General features: G+C 45.1%; 1 protein-coding gene across 1 annotated transcript; it reads left to right on the top strand.

Moving 5' to 3' along the window:
* The first annotated feature begins 6,718 nt into the window (after positions 1 to 6,718).
* NTS (neurotensin) lies at positions 6,719 to 26,364 on the top strand. The gene is made up of 4 exons (XM_009901457.2): positions 6,719 to 6,929; positions 11,681 to 11,742; positions 20,307 to 20,531; positions 26,047 to 26,364. The coding sequence occupies exons 1-4, from the start codon at positions 6,869 to 6,871 to the stop codon at positions 26,191 to 26,193; spliced, it is 495 nt and encodes a 164-aa protein (XP_009899759.2). The 5' UTR covers positions 6,719 to 6,868; the 3' UTR covers positions 26,194 to 26,364.
* The last annotated feature ends 432 nt before the right edge of the window (positions 26,365 to 26,796 follow it).

Raw genomic sequence — 26,796 nt, 5'->3', positions numbered from 1 at the left:
GGGCTGGAGAGGGACTTTTCGTACAGGTGTCTAGCAATAGGACGAGGGGGAATGGTTTGAAGCTGAGGGAGAGCAGGGTTAGGCTGGATCTTAGGAATTTCTTCAGTATGAGGGTGGTGAGACTCTGGAATAGGCTGCCAGGGAGGCTGTGGATGCCTCCTCTGTGGGGGTGGGTGTTGAAGCCCAGGTTGGATGAGGCCTTGAGCAGAGTCTGGTTGAGAGGCATCCCTGCCCATGGTGAGAAGCTTGGAGAAGATGATCTGTGAGGCTCCTTCCAGCCTAAGCCGTTCTTTGACTCCTGATGAAGAGCCTGTATCTAGCCAAGATGAATGTCTCAGCATAATTTCACTGATCTACTGTGCACAGAGGAAACATTCCTCAGTATTTTTAACACAGACTCTTTTGATGACAGTGTTAGGCTCTGCAACTAGTTAAAGTGAAATTGTCTTCTGGATACAAAGAAGCAGTCTAATTATTTAAGAAATCCGTGAAGGTGAGAGAAAAGACAAACTAGGATGATTTCCAGAGTTTCACAGTGCAGAGTCCAGTTCCTACTTACATGTTATAATTAAAGCAGTGTAATATAACAGTGCATACTGAATGTCTTCAGTTACTGTGTTCTGGCAAAAAAACTGAAGAGTAGCTGCAGGCACAAAGTAGACATCATGGGAAAGAGAACCAATCCTCCGAATTCAAGATCAACTTCATTTTGGGTGTTTTAGGAATTGTGGATGATCATGATCTGCTCAGTCCAACAGTAACGCTGTTGAGAAAACCATTTTGCATCTTGTGCCTGTTTCATCTGCTTAAAACCACAATTTCAGACTGTGATCACTCTGATGAACAGTGGATTGCATGAATATGCAATCTCCAAGGAAGTCGTGTCAGGCTTTTCACCCATGTCCATTGTATATTTTATATCCCAAAACTCAGATTAGAATATTCATAGCTCACTGGAGAGAGATGAAAAATTGATTAACTTCAGCATTTGGGGGAAACGTGTTAGCAAAGAAATGAGGAAAATGCAGGCTGACCTGGGAGTGCTCTGCTGAGAGGTGAAAGCTAAGGAGGAGGTGCCCAAAGTGTAACTCCCATGACACACTGTGGTGGCACTTCTAACTGCACTGTGCTTTCTCAGGAGGATTCAAGTGAAACCAATAAAAAAAGAAGAAGACCCCAATGGGGAAGATTGTTTTATGTCCTTTTTTTCATCCAAAAATGGCTATTCCTAAGCAGCTTCTAAACGGTTGCACAGATCTATGACCAAAAGGTTGACATTCTTGGTGGGTTTAACTGTAGGTGTGTCGATGCACGCGTGCTGTGTTTGCTCTATAGTGATGGAAACGGGGATCTGGTTTTCATGGCAAGGCTTAGAAAAATATTGAGTCCTCCAAATGTAATGGCTGTGCTTTAATGGGGATAAAGCTGAATTCAGAAGGAGGATTGGCACTTCAGCTCATTCTCTTGAAGATGCTTCAAAATTTTCTGTTATTTGAGAATCATCATTCCCCAGAGTACTGAGATGTTGTTGCTGTTTGAAACGTCAAAGGAGCATGAAAAAGAAAGCTCTGCCATGCATGTAGACACGCCACAGATATGCCACTTCCACAGTTTCAGACTCCAGAATGTTGAAGCATAAAGAAACAGCTCATTAGATCTCCAAGAGGTTTTTGCTGATTTGCAGCTCCTTACAGAACGTGTGGCACAGATTTGCTTCATAGTTACGAAACGTTTCTGCTTCAGGTAATGCTGCGGTTGCTTTATGTGTTTGGCTTGCTTTCTCCAGCAGTAAGTCCCTGAGTATTATTCAGTTAACTCAAGGTTTCTTTATAGTTCACAACCACAGAAATAGAAAGAAAGAAGGAAGGGAGGAAAGGAGGGAAGGAAGAAAGAAAGAAAGAAAGGAAGAAAGGAAGGAAGAAAGAAAGGAAGAAAGGAAGAAAGGAAGAAAGGAAGAAAGAAAGAGAAAGAGAGAACGAGAGAGAGAAAGAAAGAAAGGAAGGAAGAAAAAGAGAAAGAGAGAAAGAGCGAGAGAAAGAAAGAGCGAGAGAAAGAAAGAAAGAAAGAAAGAAAGAAAGAAAGAAAGAAAGAAAGAAAGAAAGAAAGAAAGAAAGAAAGAAAGAAAGAAAGAAAGAAAGAAAGAGAAAGAGAGGAAGGGAGAGAGAAAGGAAGAGAGAAAGTGAGAAAGAAAAGAAAGAAAAGAAGAAAGGAAGAAAGAAAGAAAGGAAGGAAGAAAAAGAAAGAAAGAAGGAAAGGAAGAAAGGAAGAAAGAAAGAAAGAGGAAGGAAAGGAAGGAAGGAAGGAAGGAAGGAAGGAAGGAAGGAAGGAAGGAAGGAAGGAAGGAAGGAAGGAAGGAAGGAAGGAAGGAAGGAAGGAAGGAAGGAAGGAAGGAAGGAAGGAAGGAAGGAAGGAAGGAAGGAAGGAAGGAAGGAAGGAAGGAAGGAAGGAAGGAAGGAAGGAAGGAAGGAAGGAAGGAAGAAAATTTAATCATGGGATAGCTAAAGGAAATTGGGTTTGAAGTAGAGAAGATGCTTAATGTTTTACTTAAAAATGCTCCAGTGTGTTGTCTTTTATTTTGGTATCTTCTGCAGCGCAAGGGATCTCTGGGATCCTAAGCAGGTGAATGCACCACTAATTTTTGAGCATCACTGCCCTTACAAACAGCATAAAAAACCTGGGACATGTTTTAAGCTCAGAGGAAGAGATACTGAGAACTCACAGTGCCTGGGAAATTTAGCTGCAGTGTCTGACTGTGCTTCATGCTTTAAATGTGCTTTGAATACTCTTCCTTGATGAACTTTGAGGTCTTTTCCAACCTTATTGATTCTATGATTCCATGATTCTACTGCAGCTTTGCTGGAGTTTATTGTTCCTTGGCTTGGCACGATACAAATTAGTGTCACCAGTTGTCTGCTCAACCTAAACTGCTGATAGCCAAACTGGTGTAGGGGCAAAGCAGCTTAATCACCACAGCCCAGCTCAAATTTGGGATTGAGAGTGAGCACCTTGAGCCAGTTTGCTGTGTGAAATTTTGTTTGGCTGACCACCTCCAGAATGATTCCTCTTCTTATTTACATACTTCTATAACTGCCCCAAGGTTTGTCTAAAAACCACTAAAAATTAAACAAACAAAACCCACAAAAATTAAACAAGCCCAGACCCAAATCAAAACAAATAAACAAACAAACAAACCCCCAACCCTCATAAAATATTTAATGGCAGCTTGAATTGCCTTCCACTCATTCTCGCTGTGTTTATTTCTGCTCCCAAGACACAAGACTCCTAACAGGAACATTGTCTAGTCATAGAACCATAGGATTGTTAGGGTTGGAAGGGGCCTCAGGGATCATCTAGTTCCAACCCCCCTGCCATGGGCAGGGACACCTCACACTAGATCAGGTTGCTCAGAGCCACATCCAGCCTGGCCTTAAACTTATTGGTCTCCAGTACCTTCTACTGCAGTACCTTCTAAATTTTCTCCTCTTTGGTAACCACAGCTGTTGTGTTTGATGTCATCCATATATTATGATGGTAGTTTTATGTTCCAGTGACAAACTACATAAGAGTTTCCTGTGTCTCTTCTTCCATGAATCTGCCATTTGCCTGATTGTTTCATTGTCTTCTGATGCCTCAAGGTTGTGAATGGAGCCGATTTATAGGCCTGGGCAGGCTGTTTAAATCACATATCGAGGGCTAATAAGGACAAACTGAGTTTCCCAAGCTGACTGACACTAATGAATAGGTAGAAAATTTTTCTTTAGATGAGAAATATTAAACAATAATAATAAAATGAAAGGAGAGAGAAAGGGAGGGGGAGAGAGAAAGAGCTGTCTCCAAAAATGGTAGGGTTTTTTTCCCTTATAAAATCTGCTCTGCTCTCATTAGGAGAAATGTGCTATGAAAATAACTTGAGGAAGTCAAGGTGATTTAGAGTGTTAATTGTTGGAAGGGTTAAAATCATAGCATCCATAAGGTTGGAAAAGACCTCAAAGGCCATCAAGTCTAACCTGTCACCCAAGACCTCATGACTACTAGACCATGGCACCAAGTGCCACGTCCAATCCCCTCTTGAACACCTCCAGGGACGGTGACTCCACCACCTCCCAGGGCAGCCCAGCGCAATGCCTAGCATTTAATTCTTAATGCCTAAGTCCAATGCCTGGCGATGCAGTAGAAGCTACAGGTGCAGGAAAGAGGTAGGAAAAAAAGTAAGGAAAGGAGCATATGTGAAACAGAAGACAGTTCAGTTCCACTGAGAAAAAAAAGAAATACAATTTTCCAAGCTCAGTTCTGCCTGATCCAGGGGAACTTGAAGCAAATATATCAGGAACATTCAACGTGATAAGAAAGTAAAGGAGATTTTTGAAAGTGAAACATTTTGTTTGTTGCCTTGACATTTCCTGGGAAATAAATGCACAAAGAAACAGTGAAAACAGAGCAATGATCAGAAAAGGAAAAAAAAAAAAAAGATTATGGCCTGCAACATCCCATATGTCATCTTTGTGAAATAATTATTAGTACCTCGGCATTCAAAAATAATAAATAGTGATCACAGATTTTAATGGGAAGGAAAGCTGTAATTGCTCCCTTCTCGAGGATGAAACACCCCCCCCCCCCCAACACTTCATTCCTATGCACTTCAGTTACATAAGAATATGGGTAATTACCCTATTGAAGGAATCTGTGACAGAGAGTAGGCACTAGAAAAATATATATGAAATATGGTTCTCATTCATAGAGCTTTCTGAACCGCAGAACACCCACAGAGCGAACTCAGCTGCAGATTGATCTTTCTACATCAGGGAAATAATAGAAAATAGGACTAGAGGGGAGTGTGAGAGGCTATCTAATCTAACCTTCGTGCTAAGGCAGATGAGCGATAGCTGAAACTTTCTGGCAGGCTCGCACAGCCCATGCGATGTGATAAACGCTGTGCTTGGGGAGTTGCTTTGCCTTCTTTGTTTGCTTTTAAATTCTCACTTAGTGGGGGGAGAAAGGTATGATCCCAGCTGCGTGCAAAAAAAACCCCTGTGCTCTTAAAACGGCTGATACCACTGGACTTTTATTTCTGCGTGTATTTATTTAACCATACACCAAAACAACATTCAGATTTAATTGTTGTTTTTAATTTAATTTATTTTTTTTCCCCCCCTACGCTGTAGAAGTTGATTCAGGGAATGAGGAATTCAGTTAATGGAACTTTTCTCACTAGGTGTTTCCTCTTGGCAGGATTGTCGAAAATTCTGTGTGTTTTCTGTTCTCTGCAGCATCTCCTTCAGTCACACCGGCTGGTGCAGAGGGTACGGGAAAGCAAGCAGCGCCCGCCACTGCTCTTTGCATTTTAAAGGAAACTTTCTGCGTTAAAGAGAGCATCGTGGCTAGCAGGATTCAGGGATGCCGTTCACGGAGTGCGCGTTCCTGCTATACGTGTATTCACAGAGATCAAAATGTTCTGCATCGTAGTATCTACGTTCAACAGATGAAGCATTTGTCTGTATCAGAGAAAAAAGAATAAACCCAAAACCTCACAGTAAAAGCAGTGCCGTGACGGAGCTGGGGCGAGCCTTCAGCTTTACGTTTGCAGTCCTCGTACGTTAGGGGTTACCCTGCCTTAACCCCACCTCGGGTAATTTCTGTGGCTTCTACGGCTCAGGGATCTCAGACTCCGAAGGCAGGCGGAGAGCCCGGGACATATACCGACTGCCGCACGCTCAGAGCGGGCAGGACAGGGCAGCGCATGGCAGCGCAGGGCAGGTGAGGGCAGCCGGGCACCCTGCGCCTCCGGCGCCCACCCCCGGGGCAGTGGGCTACCGCTCTGCCGCCTCGGGCGCCCGCTCTGCCGCCTCGGTACGTTGCTGGGGCTTGGGGTCTGGATGCTTTTCACGGAGCGTGTTCTTTGCTGGTCGTTGAGGGCAGATACCTATTGCAAAAAGCAAGCGAGGGGAGTATGTGTTACATGCCTTGTAGGGGCGCTTGCTGTATCGAAAACCATAGCTGGCGGCTTATGGCAAGCACTCCAGAAGCAATAGGATGTCTCGCCGTGTCCAGCATCTATGAAAAAAAATCTCTTATCGAGTGCCTTTCCCGTTATCTTTCTCCGCGTCTCTCTCGCACAGACTTCTCTTTCTTCCTGCTGCCCGTGCCCGATGCCGCACTCCTCCTACCCATCCCCACTTTAACACCCCTGCTTCTGTCCCGTGTCACACCCTTGCCCACGACGGGTGTGCGGTTCTCTCCCCGTTTGTTCGAAGAAACGTAAAGCAGACGACAGTCAGCGCATCCGATGGCTACTACACGAGGACCGCGGCACTACGCGCGGTGCTCAGGATTAGGCGCGGTCCTTGCCTGCCCCTGACCCAGCGCGCAGCGCGCTCCGGGGGTCCCAGCAGTCGCGCTTTCCCTTAAATAAATAAATAAAATAGGAAGCATTACTTCGGGGCTTTCCCAGCTCGGGGGACAGCTCCCTGCCGGGAACGCCCGCTCCGGCCGCGCCCCGCGGCGCCGGGTCCCGCTGCGCCGGGTCCCGCTGAGCGCCCCGCGGGGCTCCGCGTGCGTCAGGCGGCCAAGTGGCGTCAGCGCTGGCGGGCGCGGAGCGACGAGGAGGGGGCAAGCCCGGGGGGCGGAGGTGGCGGGGGAGGAGGGAGGGAGCTTCATCAGGAGGCGATGGCGGCACCGCCGTGACATCACCCCGAGGCTTATATAGTTGGGGAAGGGTCCGAGTCCCCTGCCTGGTGCCTGCAGCCGCTGCCGAAAGCGTGTGCGGAGGGCGCGGAGCGGCGGGGCTGTCTCTGTTTCTCTGTCTGTTTGTCTCTCTCCGTCTCTCTCCAGGATTTATGGACTTCACTTTCTAGAGGGAGGCACGGCAAGGATGAGACCCCAGCTGGTGTGCGTGGTGCTGCTGGCCTTGGCCTCCTGCAGCCTCTGCTCAGGTAAGCTCCCGCCGGTGCCCGCGCCACCTCCGGGGCGCCCGGGCGCACCTCCCTAGCACCGCGCTCCGGGGGCTTTCGGAACAGTGGGCACCGAGCCGCTCCCGGAGCCTTGAGAGGGACTTAAAGAAGAGCGGTGAAGTCGCTTCGGGCCACTGCGGCTATAGCTGACGGGCACCAAGGAGGTGGCCCTGACAGTGGGCTCTGACCAGCATCGGGTTCTCTATCGCTCCCATAACTTCTTCCCTTCATATAAACCATTCTTCCTCACAGCATCCTTACCATGGCATTTAGTGTAGACAAGTAATTGGAAAATATCAATCAGTGTAGACCATCTGCTTGGTTTTACTGCCTCATTAGTGATTTATTGAAAACCATGTGATGATGCCAAACTATCACAGGAGGTAGAATTTCTGTCACTCACACTGCAAATCAACATGCATGTGTATGAACTTCAGTCAGTGACAGAAATACAGTTTCAGCATGCTTGGGGGGAAAAAAATTGTTTTGAAATTATGAGGGGGAAAAAATGCTAAATCGGATGGAGATCACACAATGGGAAGTGTGTTTCTACTCCAAGATCAATTGCTTTAGAAACCTGCAAAAAAGAGGACCATATATTGAAGAAGTGCTCCTTTGGAAAAGGACATAGCCATGTGGGTGCTCTGACTTTATGCCCCGTGGTGGCAATTAAACACACAGAGACAGCAAGCAGATTATGCTTAAAAATCCAATCTGAACTAACCTGCAATTTTAAATCCACAGAATTTGAAGACTAAATTTACAAATGCCTTCATTTTTTTTTTTTAGTCTTCAGTATTCAGGTGGATTCAGAATTCCTCATTCTCACCTCAGATGAAAGTTCAGATTTCATTTCCCTGCAGAGGGAAAAAAAAATAAGAAGTGACACACCTAATACTTGCTTTTTATCACAATTCAGACATAATCATTCTGTGTATTACAGAGAACTGGTGACAAGGCTTAGTGTTTATGATTTCTCTTCCCATGTATTTGAAGCCTTTTAAGCAAATACTTGGCTAATATTTTCTGTGAGTCACCTTCAAATTCAACTCTTCTTAGAGCCCGAGTGAAAGCCTACCAAAGTAAAAAAAATACAGTGGAGATTAAAGTAGGCTCACTGCAAAACCCCAGAAACAACAACAACAACAACAACAAATAAATTAGGTGTGTAATTGATTTGATGGTTTATTTGCTTTAAAATCTGGAAGTGTCTGTAAATGAGAAATTCCATGAAGCAGCTTGTGTAGAGGTGCCAAATTGACTAATACAGGGCTCTGCCATTAAAAAAAAGGTCATCATTTCCATCTTCTTTTGAAAATGGTTGCCCTCTGGGGAAAATGTGTGCCTGTGGAGTGTACCTATTCTTGTAGAATGCAAATATGTGAAGAGAAGCTCGATTTCTTGTCAGCAAGTGGTCAGTAAGCTCTGTGAATTTCCCTCTGACAGTAATGTGTGATCAGACTTTATGCATTGATCTCTGAGTGTGCTGCTTTTTTGACATCCTTTTACTCCTTCACTCCTGAATTACCTGGGCATGCTCCCTCCTGCTCCTCAAAATCTTGCATTATTCTTCACTCAAGGAATCTTGGAGGTGGTGTAGTCACTGTTTAGGAAGAGACTGGATGGGGTGCTTGGTGCCATGGTTGAGTTGATTAGGTAGTGCTGGATGATAGGTTGAACTCGATGATCTTGGAGGTCTCTTCCATCCTGGTTTATTCTATCCTATCCTATCCTATCCTATCCTATCCTATCCTATCCTATCCTATCCTATCCTATTCTCTTCCTCCAGAATCCTCAACAAAACTCTTTCTTAGTATGTAGCTCTCTTCCACATCTGCAGCTATCATCTAACCTTCATGGTGTGGAAGCTACCTACCATCCTCTACAGAATATAAACCTCAGGTGCTAACTGGACATGAATCCTTTCATTGTCCTCAGCTCCTATCATGCAGGACACTACAAATCATAATGCTGCCACTCACACAGGAACTGCTGCTGTCATGAGCAGAAATTCACCTGAGGTGATCTCGTGGTGATAATGGTAAAGAGGTTAAGAGATTAGGTGAACCTCATAACCAGTGATGATGAAAGGGCTGAAAAGCATTAGGTTGGAGATGGGTTGCTGGTGACTTGCTGTAATATTGATCTACAACCCTGTCTTACTTAATGTTTTCAGTAGCAGCTTCAATGCAGAAAGTAAGAATGAATGAATGTCATGTGCTGGACATAAAAAGGTGAACCAGGACATGACTACAGAAGAAGATTGACATAACACAGAGAAATTTTGATGACCTAAATAATAGAAACCAGAATCAGCACGACAGTACAAAGTGTAATCACTTAGGAGATGATAGAAGTTCCTCTTGAAGCTCCTTTTAACAGAAGCACAGCTGCTGGAAATGTCTGAAGAGATTAAAAAATTTAGTCCTATTATCTGACCTCTCATTTATTTATTTATTTTCATTATTATAAGATACTCAGGGTTTGCAGCCCTGAAATTCAAACACAAAATAGAAGTGTAAATGAGCTGCTTCTTGTACAATATTTACATGGATTTACCATTTATAAACAGCACAGGACCCCCCATGGAGGAAACCAGGGGGGTTACCAACAGCTTCCTCCTCCCCCAGATAAGGGAAAAAAGAAAGAGGAGAAAAGCAGAGAGCAGCTTGTTAGTACTTAGCCACAAGAAGAACACAGCCAAGGTCAGCAGCAGCCAAGCAAAGGTACCCAGCTAGTATCAGCGAGAGCAAAGGAGCCAAAAAGGGAAACAGTTACTTCATACAACTGACCTCTTATTTAGTTATTTTCATTATTATAAGATACTAAGGTTTTGTAGCCCTGAAAGACAAATGAAATTCAAACACAAAATAGAAGTGTAAATGAGCTGCTTCTTGTAGGTCGTGGTAGGCGTTCAGGTAGCTGAGTGCTGAGGTTTCAGATCCAAACCGCTGTGCTGTCTTGAGATCACATCAGGCACAGAGGAGGGCTGCTCTGATGAACACAAGAAGAGATGAAGGATGTTTGGGCATAGCCCAGTAGTTAGTGGGATTTCCAGAGGGACGGTTTGTGTCCATAAGGCACATTGATGATCTTGCATTTGTTTGTTAATCACTGCCTAAGCACACTGCAAAAACCTATGCCGGAAAGGACGCTGATTGCTTTCAAAAGATACATGAGCTGGGAAAAAGCCTGGTTTTCCAGGAAAGCTGAAAGCCATGTGGAACTTGTTTTTTACCTGAAGAATTAACTGGGTTTTGTATATACATCTTGTCTTTGAGCTGTGCTTGCTGCTACATTTTCAAGGCCATCAGGTCTTTGTGATTATTCTGTACAGCACAAAGCCGTAAAGTTCACGGCGGTTTTCTCCCTCTGCTGTAAGTTTTGCCCTGTTCACCAGATCCCAGACCTCCTGAGCTATTAAAGGGCAATTACTTTAGTAAAGAAAAACCTAAGACTTTCAGTCAGAACAATTTCTTTTGGTGTATATGTTAGCAAGAGCTTGTACCCTAAACTTGTCAAGCTCAGTTCCCACAGATCGGTAAAAATGTTCTCAATTTAAGCAAGAATAATCGGGACTGAGTCTTGCTGAGTGATCATAATTGCCACTCACCTAAATGCTTAGATGCTCCTTAAATAAATACTCTTTGAAAATAAATAGCCAAATTCTTCTTCCAAATGTAAAGAGAGGTGACAAACATTGATTAATGAAAAGAATCCAGATTGTTAATGAAGAATAGGGCAGCAGCGTTGTTTACTGAAGGGGCTGCCGATTACTGGGGCAATCTGCCATTGAACTGAAATTAATGCATCCTGTAATTCACCTCAGTAAACATGATCATGCTAAAAAGGTGCTGAGTATCCACTTTAACATTATGTGGCTGTTACCTGAAGGCTCCACACAGTCTACCTAGTTGATTAGACAGTGTTGAGTGATAGGTTGGACTTGATGGTCTCAAAGGTCACTTCCAACCTGGTTAATTCTGTTCTGTTCTGTTCTGTTCTGTTCTATTCTATTCTATTCTATTCTATCCTATCCTATTCCTATTCCTATTCCTATTCCTATTCCTATTCCATTCCTATTCTAGTCTATTCCTATTTTATTCCTATTTTATTACATTCTCTTCTCTTCTCTTCTCTTCTCTTCTCTTCTCTTCTCTTCTCTTCTCTTCCCTTCTCTTCCCTTCCCTTCCCTTCCCTTCCCTTCCCTTCCCTTCCCTTCCCTTCCCTTCCCTTCCCTTCCCTTCCCTTCCCTTCCCTTCCCTTCCCTTCCCTTCCCTTCCCTTCCCTTCCCTTCCCTTCCCTTCCCTTCCCTTCCCTTCCCTTCCCTTCCCTTCCCTTCCCTTCCCTTCCCTTCCCTTCCCTTCCCTTCCCTTCCCTTCCCTTCCCTTCCCTTCCCTTCCCTTCCCTTCTCTTCTCTTCTCTTCCCTTCTCTTCTCTTCCCTTCTCTTCTTTTCTCTTCCTATTGCTATTGCTATTGCTATTGCTATTGCTATTGCTATTCCTATTGCTATTCCTATTCCTATTCCTATTCTATTCTATCACTTCACTGTGTTTGTTATCTAAGTTGTTGGTTTTGTTGTTGGGTTTGTTGTTGGTTTTTTTGGGGGGAGGGAGGGATTGATTGTCTGACTTCTCAAAACTCATTGATGCATCTAAATTCTCTATACAGAATTGAAAACGACCAAGATTTATGATGAAATAATAAACATATGTTTCTGGTTTATTCCCAGATTCAGAAGAGGAAATGAAAGCATTAGAAGCAGATTTATTGACCAATATGTACACATCAAAGGTAATTACTTTTTCCTCTTCTAGCTGACGGGAAGGGAGCAAATGAATTCTCATTACAAACCCAGAAGTCTTTGGCACAAAGCAATAACCTGTGGTCTAGAGCAAGAGGCTCAGTGCAAGGCATTAGTTTGGTGCAAGTTTTACTCCAGTTCAAAGGAAATTTGAAGGTGTTGATGTGAGACCCTAAAAGTGTTCCTCATGTGCAGCACTGCTACTTTCATTAAGCTATCAAAACTGTGTTGTGAGCAGGGATGTAAATTCTCGTGAAGAAATGTGTTTCCTATAGGATTATGCCTGCTGAAAGCTAATTAACCTCAAGTCAGATCCCTAAGTGCTGTTTTTATGCAGAACTTTTCCTCTGTGCACCTAAACTGAAGGCAGTCATAAAGCAAAAAACCTGGTGATACATATGGTGACTTTTCTTTGGTTTAAGAATTTAATCATAGTGTGGGACATGACTGTGAAAATATTCAGCTGGCAAATGACAGTTTCCTCGACCATTTAACAGACTGTGAGAAATGTTCATGTTCCCTGGTACAAACAGACAACAATTGAGTTCCAATCTCATGTTGACAAGGTGAAGCAGCAACTTTTCATAGAATCATAGCATCAGCCAGGTTGGAAAAGACCTCAGAGACTGTCAAGTCCAACCTATTACCTAATACCTAACACCTCAGGACAGCTAAACCATGGCTTCAAGAGCCACATCCAAGCCTTTTTTGAACACCTCCAGGGACTGGGACTCCACCACCTCCCTGGGCAGCACATTCAAATGGCCAATCTCTCTCTCTGGGAAGAATTTTCTCCTCACCTTGAGCCTAAACTTCCCCTGGCACAGCCTGAGACTGTGTGTACATGTGTGTTGGGCAGGCTGATAGACAAACACTTTCTCAATGCTGTTTTGGATCTTAAAATGCCTAATATTTACACATTAAAGAACTGTGGTGGGTTAAAAATTACCACCCCCTCCCCAACCTAATTTGGAGGATATACCCCCAAAATGAAATTTGCCAGACCAGCTCAGTTGGAAAGCAAATGAAGCTGTATTAACAAGCACAACTACAATCCAGAAATACAAAATGCAATGAATATGTACAAAATATTTACATGGATTTACCATTTATAAACAGCACAGGAACCTCCATGGAGGAAACCAGTGGGGGTGTCACCAACAGCCTCCTCCTCCCCCAGATAAGGGAAAAAGAAAGAGGAGAAAAGCAGAGAGTGGCTTGTTAGTACTTAGCCACAACAAGAATGCAGCCAAGGTCAGCAGCAGCCAAGCAAAGGCACCCAGGTAGGATCAGCGACAGCAAAGGAGCAAAAAAGGGAAACAGTTACTTTATACAACTAACTATGTTGGTTATCAGACCAATGGGATCAGAGGAGGCTCAGGGGAGACCTTATTGCTGTTTACCACTACCTGAAGGGAGATTGTAGCCAGGTGGGGGTTGGTCTCTTCTCCCAGGCAACCAGCACCAGAACAAGAGGACACAGTCTCAAGCTGCACAAGAGGGGGTTCAGACTGGATGTTAGGAAGAAATTCTTCACAGAGTGTGACTGCACATTGGAATGTGCTGCTCAGGGAGGTGGTAGAGTCACCATCATTGGAGGTGTTTAGGAGGAGACTTGATAGGGTGCTTGGTTGCATGGTTTAGTTGATTAGATGGTGTTGAATGCTGGGTTGGACGTGATGATCTTGAAGGTCTTTTCCAACCTGGTCTCATCTCTTCTCTTCTCTTCTCTTCTCTTCTCTTCTCTTCTCTTCTCTTCTCTTCTCTTCTCTTCTCTTCTCTTCTCTTCTCTTCTCTTCTCTTCTCTTCTCTTCTCTTCTCTTCTCTTCTCTTCTCTTCTCTTCTCTTCTCTTCTCTTCTCTTCTCTTCTCTTCTCTTCTCTCCTCATGATTATTTTTCTTTCCCATCCAATGGTAATTCATTTACACTCTACCACTTTTCTACTCAATCTGTGGAAAATCTTCCTGGGCATCAACCAAAAACCACCACAAGAGCGAACCCTGAAACAAGTGCCACTGGCTTAAGGCTGAATGTTTTCATTCCCTGTTCTAATGCTGTGCAAGTGCAAGTCCTTAAATTCAATGGAAATGAAAAAGAGAAATTAAAAATTCCACACACACACCCCCCCAGGACAATAAAAACAACAAAACAAAACAGAAAGAAGTTCATAAGCCAATGACTAGTTGAGAATTAAGGACAAAACCTGCCTGCAAGGTTCTTCCTTAGGACGAGCCTGTTGTCATAGAAGGGAATATTCTCAAGCTCATTTCAGTTGCTCAGATGATTTTCCATTCTCTTTCAAGATACATGAGGTATGGGAAATCATTCCTCTGAGTCTCATTTCAGCAGCATGCTCCACAGTGGAAATGCAGGCATCATACTCACTGCAGCCTTCAGAACTGTTTCATTCCAATTCATACTGCAGTTTCTTTTGCTTCTTCAGAGATTTTGCAAGTTATATTAGTCCCACTTGGCAGGCCTGGGTTCCCTGATCATAGAGTCATAGAATGGTCCAGGCCAGAAGGGACATCCAGAGGTCTCTGGGCCCCTCAGTTTAAGAAGGACATCGAGACACTTGAACATGTCCAGAGAAGGGCAATAAGGCTGGTGAGAGGCCTTAAGCACAGCCCTGTGAGGAGAGGCTGAGGGAGCTGGGGTTGCTTAGCCTGGAGGAGGCTCAGGGGTGACCTCATTGCTCTCTACAACTATCTGAAAGGTGGTTGTAGTCGGGAAGGGGTTGGTCTCTTCTCCCAGGCAACCAGCACCAGAACAAGGGGACACAGTCTCAAGCTGCACCAGGGGAGGTTTAGACTCAAAGTGAGGAGAAAGTTCTTCACTGAGCGAGTTGTTCATCATTGGGATGTGCTGCCCAGGGAGGTGGTGGAGTCACCATCCCTGGAGGTGTTCAAGAGGGGACTGGACATGGCACTTGGTGCCATGGTCTAGTCGTGAGGTCTGTGGAGACAGGTTGGACTTGATGATCCTTGGGATCTCTTCCAGCCTTAGCTATACTGTGATACTGTGATACTGTGAAGGTCATCCAGTCTGACCTCCCCACAGGCAGCAGGAACATCCCCAACTAGATCAGGTTGCCCAGGGCCTCGTTGAGCCTCACCTTGAATATCTCCAGGGTTGGGACCTCAACCACCTCCTTGGGCAACCTGTTCCAATGTTCCACCCCCCTCATAGTGAAGAACTTCTTCCTGATATCCAGTCTAAATCTGCCCTTGTCTTTGTTTGAAGCCATTGTCCCTTGTCCTGTCACTGCAGACCTTTGCAAACAGTCTCTCTCCAGCCTTCCTGTAGGCTCCCTTCAGGTACTGGAAGGCTGCTATTAGGTCTCCCCAGAGCCTCCTCTTCTCCAGGCTGAACAGCCCCAGCTCCCTCAGCCTTTCCTTGTAGCAGAGGTGCTCCAACCCCCAGATCATTTTCATGGCCCTCCTCTGGACCCTCTCCACCAGCTCCATGTCCTTGAGGGCTCCAGACCTGTACACAATACTCCAGGTGAGGTTTTATCAGAGCAGAGTAAAGTGGCAGAATCACCTCTCTGGATCTGCTGGTCATGCATCTTTTGATGCAGCCCAGGATGTGATTTGCCTTCTGGGCTTCAAGCTCGCTCTGCCTGCTCACATCCAGCTTCTCATCCATCAGCACCCCCAAGTCCTTCTCCACAGGCTGCTCTCTATCACCTCATCCCCCAGTCTGTGTTGATAGTGAGGATTGTTCTGGCCCAGGTGCAGAACCTTACAATTGCTTTTGTGTGCTTTCCAAAGCATGACTTATGCTTAGACCTGTGTGGAAAATATATCACACACTGGAAATATTTGGGTTGCTGTCCTCTTAAGCTGTGTTTTCACATATTCCTATAGGATAACTGCCTCAGAGTTTTCCCATAACCTATAAATCAAAGCTGTCTGAGCTTAATGTTTGCTGTAGTGTAGAGTAGAAAAATAACATGACTGCCTTGACATGATTTGGAGAGCTCTGTGGTCAATTAAATATTTCACTCCTGGCTAAGTTCTTAGTTCTAAGTCCCTTTATGTGAGCCAGCAGCAGTGTAAGTCAGAAGCAGGCACTGAGGTGATATATGTGTGCTGTTAATGGGATTTAGACTCCTTTACAAACTAACTCTGCTTGCTGATAGCACTGCAAATTCCTTCTCTCCTAACCCCCTAGGTGACAGCTATGAACATCTGATGATGTCTACTAATTAAGCATTTTACCAACATACAGAGGAAAGTTTCTTTGAACATAGACATACATCAGGCTATCATAAAGTAGTAATTTTAGATCAAAAAGGTGCTATGAATTATGCAAGAAGGGATATCAGTTTTTTTCTGTCCTTTCCTCCTCCATTCCTGTCCACTCAAATATGTTTGGTTTTGTTTTGTTTAGACCTCGGAATTCTCACTGCCCCTAGATTTTATCCTGTATTGCAATTCAGCTACCTGACATTTCATATGCCCAGGAGAGAGAGAAGTGCCCTGGTAAAGCCTCCTCATAGAATAGAACAGCACAACACAGAATAGCAGAGCAGAGCATACAGTGAAATAGAATGGAATGGAATGGAATGGAATGGAATGGAATAGATAGAATAGAATAGAATAGGAGTTAACCAGGTTAGAAAAGACCTTTGAGACCATCAAGTTCAACCTATCACCCAACACCATCTAATCAACTAAACCATGGCACTAAGTGCCCCATCCAGTGGGCATCCCGTGATGGTGACTCCACCACCTCCCTGAGCAGCACATTCCAATGGCCAATCTCTCATTCTAGGAAGAACTTCTTCCTAACATCCAGCCTAAACCTCCCCTGGTGCAGCTTAAGACTGTGTCCTCTTGTTCTAATGCTGGTTGCCTGGCAGAAGAGACCAACCCCCACCTGGCTGCAACATCCCTTCAGGTAGTTGTAGGCAACAAGAAGGTCTCTCCTAAGCCTCCTCTTCTCCAAGCTAAGCAACCCCAGCTCCCTCAGCTGCATTTCCCAAGGAAATCTCCCATCTTTTTATATTTCAAAAATATTTTTGAAACAGACCAAAGAAGATTTTGTAATTGCAGTGGACACTTGCTCTTTTGCTAGCTGAACCTCTGCTAATTAAATTAGCCAATCTCTCATTCTAGGAAGAACTTCTTCCTAACATCCAGCCTAAACCTCCCCTGGTGCAGCTTGAGACTGTGTCCTCTTGTTTTGGTGCTGGTTGTCTGGGAGAAGAGACCAACCCCCACCTGGCTACAACCTCCCTTCAGGTAGTTGTAGATAGCAATAAGGTCTCCCCTGAGCCTCCTCTTCTCCAGGCTAAGCAACCCCAGCTCCCTCAGCCTCTCCTCACAGGGCTGTGCTCCAAACCCCTCCGTAGCTTTGTTGCCCTTCTCTGGACACCTTCCAGGATCTCAACATTTTTCCTAAACTGAGGGGCCCAGAACTGGACACAGGACTCAAGGTGTGTCCTAACCAGTGCAGTGTACAGGGGCAGAATGACCTCCCAGCTCCTGTTAAATTCATATAATTTTGAAAGACATGCATCTGGTTGAGAGAGGTTCTCCTCCCCCTTTGCTCTGCCCTGGTGAGGCTGCATCTGGAATATTGTGTCCAGTTCTCGGCCTCTCAGTTCAAGAAGGACCTCAGTGAACTGCTTGAAAAAGTCCACTGCAGAGCCATAAAAATGATGGAGTGGAACATCTTCCTTACAAGGAGAGACTGAGGGAGCTGAGGGCTCTGTAGCTTGGAGAGGAGGAGACTGAGAGGTGACCTCATTCATGTTGATAAATATGTAAAGGGTGAGTGCCAAGAGGCTGGAGCCAGGCTCTGCTGGGAGATGCCCAATGACAGCACAAGGGGCAATGGGTGAAAGCTGAGGCATAGGAAGTTCTATGGTGAAGTTAGGGAAAAAGTTTTCACTGTGTGACAGAGCACTGGAACAGGCTGCCCAGTGGGGTTGTGGAGTCTCCTTCTCTGGAGCTATTCAAACCCTGCCTGGATGTGTTCCTGTGTGATCTGCTGGGGCAGCGGGGGTTGCACTGGATGACCTTTCGAGGTCCCTTCCAACCCTCAGCATTCTGTGAATCTGTGACTACTTTTTGTGCTCATCACTAAAAAGAACACAATTTGAAAGAAATTATTAATAGTTGGACAAGCAAGAAAGTGGCAAAGACAAGAAAAGCAGTACATAAGGTATGAATTTACTTTTTTCCCCCACTTAGAATTATGGACTGAGCTTGGCTGGAAAAGACCTCGATGAACATTGGCTCCAACCATAAACCCAACACCACCATGGCCACTAAACCATGTCCCAGAGTGTCATGTCCACAAAATTTTTTTAAGCCCTGCAGGGATGCAGACTCCCTGGGCAGCCTGTTCCAATGCCTGATCACTCTGTATGTGTGTGGTTTCTGATACCCCTCCCCCGGTGCAGCTTGAGGTTGTGTGCTTTTGTTGCTTAGGAGACCAATAACTACCTCACTCCAACCTCCATTCATGGAGTTGCAAAAATCCAGAAGGTCTCCCTTCACCCTCCTCTTCTCCAGACTCACAGAATCACCAAGGCTGGAAGAGACCTCAAAGACCATCAAGTCCAACCTGTCACCACAGACCTCATGACTAGACCATGGCACCAAGTGCCACATCCAATCCCCTCTTGAACAACCCCAGTTCCCACTGTAGAAGACTACTGCCACAACTGCTGGGGAAGAACAGTACCAGCAGAAAAGCAAAATTTGAGGCAAATAGTGGTGAAATTTCTCTCTTTCTGTAACATCTCTGAATAGTTCCACTATGGACCACCTAAATATCACAGTATCACAGTACATTAGAGATTGGAAGTGACCTTAACCCTAACCCTAGCCCTTACCCTAACCCTAACCCAATCCCCCTGCCAAAGCAGGATCACTTAGGGTAGTCTGCACAGGAATGCATCCAGGTGGGTTCTGAAAGTCTCCAGAGAAGGAGACTCCACAACCTCTCTGGGCAGCTTGTTCCAATGCTCTGTCACCCTCACTGGAAAGAAGTTTCTCCTCAGGGTGAGGTGAAATCTTCTCTGTTCAAGCTTGAACCTGTTGTTTCTTGTCTTATTATTGTGCAGCACCAAAAAGAGCTTGGCCCTTCCACCCCTCAGATATTTACAGACATTGATCAGATCCCCTCTCAGTCTTCTCTTCTCAAGACTAAACAGCTCCATATACACATACATATACAGTTGGTTTGTTTTTCAGCCCAGTTACCAAGTCAGGAATACACTGTTTTCACATCTCTGTTTAATCTTTCCTCCATCACCATCTAAGCCTGTAGACCTCTGATTCACATCTGCCAGGCTCGTGATCCTCCACTGTCCAAAACTCCTGGGGCTTCCAGATTCTAGAACTTCAGACTCAGCCTCACCAGACAGCTTACCCTGAAGCAAAGACTCCATTCCTTTTCTCAGGGGATGTGCAAATGCCTGGTATTCATTCTGAGCTGGAGAGGAGCGTCTACTTAACCACAGGCATCCACCTGGGATTCCAATACTGGGAATTTCTCCAGTGGGTTTGACTCATTGTCCTGATTTACACACCTATGAATTTATATTATGTTCATTTCCATCCTTGTTTTTGTTTGCACCCGTGCAAAATGCCTAGGAAATGTTACCATTCTGGTTTGGTAGCAGTTCTGTTTTCCATTGTGTCTCTCTACCTAGGGGGCAAGGCTGTAGGGAAGCAGACTTGGTGTGTTTAATATATATATGAGTTGGCCTCATTTTGGCACTCTGTAATTACTGTCTAAAAGTTGAGCAGATGGAGAGAGAACTTCAAACATGCAAACTCATTCCTACTAAAACCTTTGTATGTCACACACAACTAAAAAAAAACCAACAACAAAAGCAAGAACAATGAAACCAAACCAACCAAACAACCCCCCCAGATAAACCCCCACAAACCCCCCTCAAATACAAGCAAGCAAACCACAAAAGAAAATTGCAACACATTAAATCAGCTGAGGGAGCTGGGGTTGTTTTGGTCTGAGTGGTGAAGCCCTGGAATGGGTTGTCCAGGGAGGTGGTTGAGGCCCTGTCCCTGGAGGTGTTTAAGCCCAGGCTGGATGAGGCTGTGGCCAGCCTGATCTAGTGTGGGGTGTCCCTGCCCATGGCAGGGGGGTCGGAACTAGATGGTCCTTGTGGTCCCTTCCAACTCTGACTGATACTATGATACTATGACAAGTTTTAGGGGAGATCTCTACAGATACCTGAAAGGAAGTTGGAGTGATGCTGGTGTTGGTCCCTTCTGCCAAGTAACAAGGGACAGGATGAGAGGGAATGGGTTTAAATTGTGCCAGGGAAGGTTTAGATTGGACATTAGGAAAAACTTCTTTACTGAGAGTGTAGGGAGGAGTTGGAACAGGCTGCCCAGGGAGGTGGTGGAGTGACCATCCCTGGAGGTGTTCAAGCAGTGTGTAGATGTGGTGCTTCAGGATATAGTTCAGTGGTCAGGGTAGGTGGGTTACAGTTGGACTCAATGATCTTAAAGGTGTTGCCCAGGCTTTGTGATTCTGTGATACAGGGGTGTTTCATTTGTATTTTCAGATTAACAGAGCAAAACTTCCTTATTGGAAAATGACCCTGCTAAATGTCTGCAATCTCATCAACAACATAAACAACCAAGGCGGAGAAGCAGCAGAGGCAGATGAAGAAGATCTTGTGCCAGGAAGACAGCTTCCTGCTGCTCTGGATGGCTTCAGCGTGGAAGCAATGCTGACAGTATACCAGCTCCAAAAAGTTTGCCACAGCAGAGCCTTTCAGCACTGGGAGGTAAACCAAACTTCCACAAATGTATTTAAACTCTCAGGTCCTGTTTGTAGTTCTGTTTTAAGATCCATTTCCAGGTGAGTCCCCATCACGCAGCCTGAGGTATCCTTCCCCTTTTTATCTTCTCTAACACCTTTAATCTGCATCTTATTGAAGAAGAGTGGTGAACTGTGTAGTTTCTGCCAAGATGGGTGCCTGTTATTGTTAATGACCCGTGGAGAAATGAGAACTATTCTTAACTACACACTTTCTCCACTCTTTGTAGCTATTCAAACAGATGAACGTGAGCTCTGTGCCAGGACACAAAATTAAGCTGCTTGACAGACGTGATGTTACTGCAGGTTTATTGAGGCATAACTAAATGTAGTCAGAGTTTCTGAAAACCCTTTTAAGGCCCTGAGGCAAAGTGGATTCAGAATGCATGGACACATGCCTGTGTGTACATGTAGTTTTACCAGGCACTCCAAGCTTTTGATCATTGCTAGGAAACCAGGAACAAGGGAGCCCTTGCTTTTCGCTTCCCTACACCTAAAGAGGGCCCTGGAGCTGACACTGTGACTGTGTGAGGACTTCTGTTCTTACATAGTGATTGCTTATAGTCCATTTGTGATATTTATCTTGGTGTGATGATCACAGAGAGGCACAATCCACTTGTGTTGTTAAATATTACCCTAAAGGTTGCTTTGGGTAGCAAAAAACAGAGAGCTCTCAGTCACATTCATCACTTTCCAGTAAACCAGTTGGTTTTCATCTATCATAGGTTCATGGACAGTCTGTGTAAAGCTTGAACCTATTTTGTTTGCTGAATCACAGCTTTGTGTTTGAAGGCTGATTCTCAATCCTTCATATTAGCTGAGGTGGTCCATACATAAGACTGTGACATCTGTGAGAACTGGAGTTTCTTAGGACTCTTTTCATCACTACTCTTTACTCTGCTCTTGTGAGACCCCACCTCAAATACTGCACCCAGTTCTGGTGTCCCCATCATAAGAAGGACACAGAGATGTTGGAGAGAGTCCAGAGGAGAGCCACGAGGATGATCCATGGGCTGGAGCACATTTGTTGTGGGGATAGGGGTGAGCTGGGGGTATTCAGCCTAGAGAAGAGAAGGCTCTGGGGGGACCTTACAGCTGCCTTAAAGGATCCTACAGGAAGGCTGGAGAGGGACTTTTCATGGGGGTGTCTAGAGACAGCACAAGAGGGTATGGTTTTAAGCTGAGGGAGAACAGGTTTAGACTGGGTCTTAGGAAGAAGTTCTTCAGTATGAGGGTGCTGAGACTCTGGAATAGGTTGCCCAGGGAGGTTGTGGATGCGTCCTCCGTGGCAGTGTTTAAGGACAGGTTGGTGAGGCCTTGAGCAGCTAAGCCTTGTTGAGAGGCATCCCTGCCCATGGCAGGGCAATCTCTAAAGTCCCTTCCAACCTAAGCCATGCTATGATTCCATGATTTTATTGCTGAACTGGAACTACCATAGAACTGACTACATGCAATGGCTCATGTGACTTAATCCCAGTTCCCTACCTTGCATTTGCATCACCTCTTGTTGTTGGAAATCATCTCTTAACAGTATCATAGTATCATAGTATCAGTCAGGGATGGAAAGAACCACAAGGATCATCTAGTTCCAACCCCCCTGCCATGGGCAGGGACACCCCACACTAGATCAGCCTGGCCAGAGCCTCATCCAGCCTGGGCTTAAACACCTCCAGGGACGGCACCCCAACCACCTCCCTGGACAACCCATTCCAGGGCTTCACCACTCTCATGGGGAAGAACTTCCTCCTCATGTCCAGCCTGAATCTCCCCACCTCCAGCTTCATTCCATTCCCCCTAGTCCTATCACTACATGAGATCCTGAGAAGTCCCTCCCCAGCCTTCTTGTAGCCCCCTTCAGATACTGGAAGGCCACAATTAGGTCACCTCAGAGCCTTCTCTTCTCCAGACTGAACAGCCCCAACTCCTTCAGTCTGTCCTCACAGGTGCTCCAGCCCTCTGCTCATCCTCGTGGTCCTTCTCTGGACACACTCCAGCACCTCCAGATCCCTCTTGTACTGGGGGCTCCAGAACTGGACACAGTACTCCAGGTGGGGTCTCACCAGAGCTGAGCAGAGGGGGAGAATCATCTCCCTTGACCTGCTGGCCACACTTCTCTTGATGCAGCCCAGGATCTGATTGGCTTTCTGGGCTGCAAGTGCACACTGAGAGCTCCTGTTGAGCTTCTCCTCCACCAGCACCCCCAAGTCTCTCTCCTCAGGGCTGCTTTCCAGCCAGTCCCTGCCCAGCCTGGATTTGTGCCTGGGATTGCCTCGACCCAGATGCAGGATCCTGCCCTTGGTCTTGTTGAACCTCATGAGGTTGGCTTGTGCCCACCTCTCCAGCCTGTCAAGGTCCCTCTGGATGGCATCCCTTCCCTCCAGCCTGTCTGCTGCACCACACAGCTTGGTGTCATCAGCAGAGTTGCTGAGGCTGCATTCAATGCCACTGTCCATGGCACCCTCAAAGACGTTGAACGAGACTGGTCCCAGGACTGATCCCTGAGGGACTCTGCTTGTCCCTGGCCTCCACTGGGACATGGACCCATGGACAGCCAGCTTTTGGGTGCAGCCATCAAGCCAGTCCTTTATCTGTACAGTACTGCATGGGAAGTAAAAAAATAAATCCAAAATTCCTCTCTTGGCTTAGGAATCTGCTTATGCAGTGCAGAGGTTTCTAAGGCACGGTAAAAGAAGAAGGGATAGAGCCAGAGGGAAAGGGATTGAAGAGGGCTTGAAATAATTTATGTAATAAAAGAAGTTCTTGTGATCTTATTCATCCAGGATTGACTCCAACGTCTGTTGAAACCATGAGAATCTTTCCACTCATTTCAACAGAATGTAGATGAGTAGTCCTTTATTAAATAATTAAGTGAGTAACAGAGTTTGATTGTTTAGGGAAACACTGAGGTGAGTATAACAATATTGCCAGTTGGATGCCTTTCAGCCAGACAATAGGACTGTACTTGGCCATGGGAGAATGTGGTGAGAGAATGGATGAAATCCTACTAGGTCAAGCTAGAACCAATCTGAACAGAATGCATGAAAAATGCCAAGTCAAACTGAAAACACCACCACAGAAGGCACTTTGATGGACAAAACTTTGCCTTTCTTGTGCTTTATTTAATCTCTTACTGGTTTCTTACACCTTTTTTGATGTTTCAGCTGTAGGAAGTTGCAGATAATAACGTGGCTCAGAAGCTGAAGCCAGCAAGGAGTGGGTGTTTCAGGAGGTGTTTAGCCTTAGTCAGTGAGCACAGAGTGACAACAATTAGGAAGTTTTCAGTCAGTTTGAGTTTTAGTCCAAGGAGAAGACACCAGCTTTTCTCTCTTGTAAACCCCCCCCCTCCCCCCCAAATGATCTCACTCATTTCAGTGGAGTTTAAACATGAATTCTGTAGGACTCAGCTCATCTGAAGCCTGATCTTAATTTTGTGGTGGATGCTAAAATAAAGTTGCATAAAACTACAAAAAAACCTGCATAATACTTTATATATAGTGATAGAATCAGGGGGAATAGGAGAAAAAATAGAAATGGGTAGATTCAGATTGGATGAAGCCTCATCCCTGGAGATTTTCAAGGCCAGGCTGGATATGGCTCTGAGCAGCCTGATTTAGTATGAGGTGTCCCTGCCCAGGGCTGGGGGTGGCTTGAAACTGGATGACCCTTGAGGTCCCTCCCAACCCCAACAATTCTATGATTCTATGATCTGTCACACATTTAGAGGGCAGTCCAATGCCAGCCCTTGACACTTTACCACAGATCAAATAGTGTCTGGTTGCAAGAGTAAGGTCTAAGACGCTGTGTTGGTCACTCAGTTGCTGTAAAACAAGGTAAAGAGAATCATCCTTAGAGTGTCTCTCTCTCTATCTTTTACTTTCTTTCATCCTTGTCTTCTCTTTCTGCCCTTGTATCCAGAATATTCACCAGCTCACCACTATCTCTGTCTTTGTTGAAGATTTGAGGTCCCTTCCAACCCTGACAATTCTATGATTCTATGAGATGTTGCTGTCTCAAGGGTCCTTATTTTGAAACCTCACCTCTAGCTCTTGCCACCTTCTGAGGACCTCTCTGCTGTGCAATTTCAGCTGGGGTTTTTCTAGCCCTCCATGGATGATTGCAGCAAAAAGGATAGGCAGACTTAGATCTATTTGTTTGTGTTGCACACATTCTTTCAGTGAGATCCTTGGAGTACATGCCTTGGTCCTGGCTGTGCATGGCCAGTGAAAACAAAGCTGTATTTGGAGCAGCAGCAAATACTGAGTCAAGTTCAAGCCAGGGGAGGCCCTCACAATATAATAATAATAATAATAATAATAATAATAATAAACCAGGTTGGAAGAGACCTTCAAGATCATCGCGTCCAACCAATCCAACACCGCCCAAGCAACTAACCCACAGCACCAAGTACCCCGTCAAGTCTTCTCCTAAAAACCTCCAGTGATGGCGACTCCACCACCTCCCCAGGCAGCCCATTCCAATGGGCAATCACTCTTTCTGTATAGAACTTTTTTCTAACATCCAGCCTGAATCTCCCCTGGCGAGATGTAATGATATGTAATGTGCCAGTGAACTAGATAATCCTTGAGGTCCCTTCCAACCCTGACAGTTCATAGAGTCATAGAATCAGAATCATAGTCACAGAATCATAGAATCAATAAGGTTGGAAATGACCTCAAAGATCAAAAGTTCTGTGACTCTATAAAAATGGATAGTTCCCTGTGACCATTTGAGGCTGTGCCTTTAAGAGAGAGACAGTGGTGGGAACACTCTGGCTGAATGTTTTTGTATCAAAAGGAAAACATGATATTCTAAACGAATTTCATTGGTAGATGGGCAGAATGCAACTTTAAGTTTTAGGGCAGTTGGAATTTTTTCTCAGTTTGGGTTTCAGCCTGTTCTGCTTCTCTGCCTGCCTGCTTCTCAGCAGACTAAGCGGAGCTGACCTTGAGCTAAGCAAAACTAATCCTGCATGGGCTTTTGAAGCTTAATAACAACTCTTTTCCTTAATAACTTGCCTTTCTTTCTCTCTCTAACCCCTTTCTGGGAAAAAAGGGAGGTAGGGTTGGGGAGAGAGGGGGTTGCAGGGAGGGAAACCCTCCTCTCGAGGAGGGAATTTTGTTGTGTATTCCCTCCTCTCGAGGAGGGAATTTTCTTTGCTGTCTATTTCTGTATATATATTGTAAATACATGTATATATAACACAATATATACAGGTATATATACAGATTAAAGGTGTTAGAGAAGATAAAAAGGGGAAGGATACCTCAGGCTGCGTGATGGGGACTCACCTGGAAATGGATAACCTGCTTTCTATATATGCTTGTAAATATAGCTTTGCTTCTCCCACTGAGTTTAGCTGTGGTTTCTTACTCCGTGGGGGAGGGAGAGCTAGGCCCTCTCTCAACCTACCACAGTTCCCATTACCAAAAAGACCCCCCCCCCAAAAAAAAAGCTAAAGCTGTGTCTTTGCTTGCATCCCACAGTTGCTTCAGCAAGATGCTTTTGATCTAGACAACTCAAGCCAAGAAAAGGAAATCATGAAGAGGAAAAATCCCTACATCTTGAAACGGCAGCTACACGTGAACAAAGCTAGAAGGCCATACATCCTCAAGAGAAGTTCATATTACTGATGCAGCAGAGGGGGGAGAAAAAAAAACCCACCACCAATGTATATTTAGTTTATAGGTAACTGTGCGTCATGGGTTTCTTATTTCAATCTAAAATCATCCTTGTGTGAAAATACACCATGGAAAAAAAAATCATCAAGATGGTAACATAACTGTGTCTTCTTTTTTCCCCTTTTTCTTTCCACTCCTCCCCCCCCCCCCGCTTTTTTTCCCCCCACACTTTATTTTTTTGGGCAATTGCTGTTTCTTTCTTGTGATTTTATTTACCCCCCCCCCCCACCACCTGAGATTAATTGGACTGAATACATTTGCAAATAAATCTAGTTTCTAAGCATGATGTATTGTACACCACTTGAGATTTCAACACAGTTCCAACCAATGTTGTGGGCTTTTCCTGTTTTATGAAGCGCACTGACATACATGGAGTAAAGTGGATGTTGTTCACAAACCCTCCTGAAAGTCTTAACCACGTCTTAATGTAACACCACCACCATATATATGCTTGCAAATTTTGGTGTGACACACCTGTTAGAACTGCTACAATAGTTTAATGCAGAATCACAGGATTGTCAGGGTTGGAAGGGACCTCAAGGATCATCCAGTTCC

Source organism: Dryobates pubescens, chromosome Z (genome assembly GCF_014839835.1).
Source record: "Dryobates pubescens isolate bDryPub1 chromosome Z, bDryPub1.pri, whole genome shotgun sequence".
In the NCBI taxonomy this organism is placed as follows: Eukaryota; Metazoa; Chordata; class Aves; order Piciformes; family Picidae; genus Dryobates; species Dryobates pubescens.
The sequence above is the reverse complement of the archived record's forward strand: the minus strand, read 5'-3'. Positions and strand labels throughout refer to the sequence as shown.